The following is a 2,483-nucleotide window of genomic DNA, read 5'->3' as shown; positions in this document are numbered from 1 at the left end:
TTTTTTTACTACCAGGAGCTTCAGCGTGATATAGAGAAGCACAGCACCGGAGTGGCTTCAGTGCTGAATTTATGTGAGGTTCTTCTGCACGACTGTGACGCTTGTGCCACCGACGCGGAGTGCGACTCAATCCAGCAGGCGACGCGGAGCCTCGATCGCCGCTGGAGGAGCATCTGTGCCTTGTCCATGGAGAGGAGATTAAAGTAATCAGTCATATCGTCACATAAATAGAAACAGACACCGTGGATGTCTAACAAGTTCCTCTCGTTAATCAGAATTGTTCCTTTTTTCTGGAATCGTCCTCTTTTAGGATCGAGGAGACGTGGCGCTTATGGCAGAAATTTCTGGAAGACTTTGCACGTTTTGAGGAGTGGCTGGCCGCTTCAGAGAAAACTGCAGCTTTGCCCAACTCATCTGGTGTGCTGTACACAGTAGCCAAGGAGGAGCTGAAGAAATTTGAGGTAAAACATTCCTGTGTACTGCATTGCTTTTATATTTTAATATTAAATTAGCCAGCAGGTGCTAMTGCGCTTGAACTGTTTTGCAAGAAAACAATTGAGACTCGTTGGGACGTCTATTCTAATTTGCTGAATACGGCCGTATGTTTGTGTCTCTGCAGGCCTTCCAGAGACAAGTTCACGAAAGCCTGACCCAGCTGGAATTAATCAACAAGCAATATCGGCGCCTGGCCAGAGAAAACCGCACAGACGCCTCGTGTCGTCTGAGGGAAATGGCTCACGATGCCAATCAGCGATGGGACAACCTGCAGAAAAGGGTGGCATCCATCCTTCGCAGGCTCAAGGCACGACACGCTTTTCCTTTTCATAAAATTAGATTTTTTAAAATGATTAGCTTTACTTATTTTCATAAGTTGTTGAACTTACCATACTGAGTAAATATTTTTATTCTGTATAATAATACAGTGGTGTAACTTTTTTTCTTTTTATAATTAATGCAGCACTTTATAAATCAGAGAGAGGAGTTTGAGACGGCCAGAGACGGCATCTTAGTTTGGCTGACAGAGATGGACCTTCAGCTGACGAACATCGAGCATTTCTCAGAGTGTGACATTCAAGCCAAGATCAAACAACTCAGGGTARGTTTATCTCAATTATTTGACAATAATGTAGAATTATTCGTTATGTCTAAGGTATAGTATAGAATGGTAATGCAGATTAGAAACTCCTAATTTAAAAATGTTAAGATCTTGATAATAAGTAATTTTGACTCATATTTTGACCCCCCCAGTCGTTCCAGCAGGAGATTTCTCTGACAACAGCCAAGATCGAGCACATYTTCCACCAGGGGGAAACACTGATAGAGAAAAGTGAGCCACTGGATGCTGCGGTCATAGAGGAAGAGCTGGAGGAGCTTCAGCGTTACTGTCAGGAAGTGTTTGGGCGAGTCGAGCGCTACTACAAAAAGCTCATTCGTCTTCCAGTAAGAGCCCAAGAACAAGCTTTGCTTTTAATGAACTGAACTTCGCTGTTCTTTACCGAACTGAAATTCAGTTTTGTTTTTTTGTTTTTTTTAGCTTGCAGACGATGATACYGAAGTATCGTTCTCGGACCGYGAGCTGGAGTTGGACGAACCTGGAGATTTGTCCAGCTTGCCGTGGAATGAACGTTTGGGGGATGGCTTCCTTTCACCCCTGCCCTCCTCCGGGCGCTCGGCCTCGCTGGCCGCCCAGCTTCGGGCCGAACGGTCCGGCAGGGACACGCCTGCGAGCGTGGACTCCATCCCCCTGGAGTGGGATCATGACTATGACCTGAGCCGTGGCCTTGAGAGTGCCAGCAGGGCCCTGAGAGAGCAGCAGAGCGAGGAAGGAGACTTCCTGCAGCGCCCCGCCTCTGGCCTGTCAGGTTAGCTACAGACGAATGAAATAATTTGAACGTAAATTTAAATTACAGGCAAGAGCTTTTACATTTCAAAACRTGCTGCRAAGGTTTTCCATTTAGCAACYTGTAGATCCAGAAAGCTACAAATATGGATCAAGTCGTACGTTTTAAGTTATAACTGTTGTTTAGGAAATAGAAAGTGACCTTACAAAAACATTTTGAAGTCAGAAGTAGAGATGCACAGGGATGATTTCCTGTTATTGCAAAAATTTTACTTTGTTTTAGCTAGTTATGATTTTTCTTTAACTATTAAAAAGCACTGAAATATTTTTTAGCACTAATCAGTTAAGTTTTTAAGAAGTAGGATCATTATTAGTGTCGTTTTAAAGCACTTTYAGCTAGAGATTAGCTTAGCTAGTGCAGCTAAAAGAGCTGTCTATATGTGGAAATGCTCTGGGATTTAGCACAACTGAGAAATTAAAAACAAAAAAACTTCTATCATTCTCAAATCTAATTGTTTGAGAGCAGACAGAGACAGAAAGCTCAGAGAGAAACAGCCTTCCTGTTATCTGCTGAAAATTTCACTCTCTCTCTTTTGCATCCTGAATGAGCCGTAGACATTTCTAGAGACATTGTAGAAAATTA

General features: G+C 43.2%; 1 protein-coding gene across 1 annotated transcript; it reads left to right on the top strand.

The window, feature by feature from the left end:
- Positions 1-6: 6 nt before the first annotated feature.
- Positions 7-1,893, top strand: LOC103461450 (nesprin-1-like; the record flags this gene model as incomplete). The annotated part of the gene is made up of 6 exons (XM_008403749.2): positions 7-203; positions 311-461; positions 620-802; positions 959-1,096; positions 1,249-1,440; positions 1,535-1,893. Coding segments are annotated over 6 exons (1,194 nt in total), but the record flags the coding sequence as incomplete, so codon positions are not given.
- Between the last annotated feature and the right edge of the window lie 590 nt (positions 1,894-2,483).

Source organism: Poecilia reticulata, unplaced genomic scaffold (assembly GCF_000633615.1).
Source record: "Poecilia reticulata strain Guanapo unplaced genomic scaffold, Guppy_female_1.0+MT scaffold_1584, whole genome shotgun sequence".
Classification (NCBI taxonomy): Eukaryota; Metazoa; Chordata; class Actinopteri; order Cyprinodontiformes; family Poeciliidae; genus Poecilia; species Poecilia reticulata.
The sequence above is the reverse complement of the archived record's forward strand: the minus strand, read 5'-3'. Positions and strand labels throughout refer to the sequence as shown.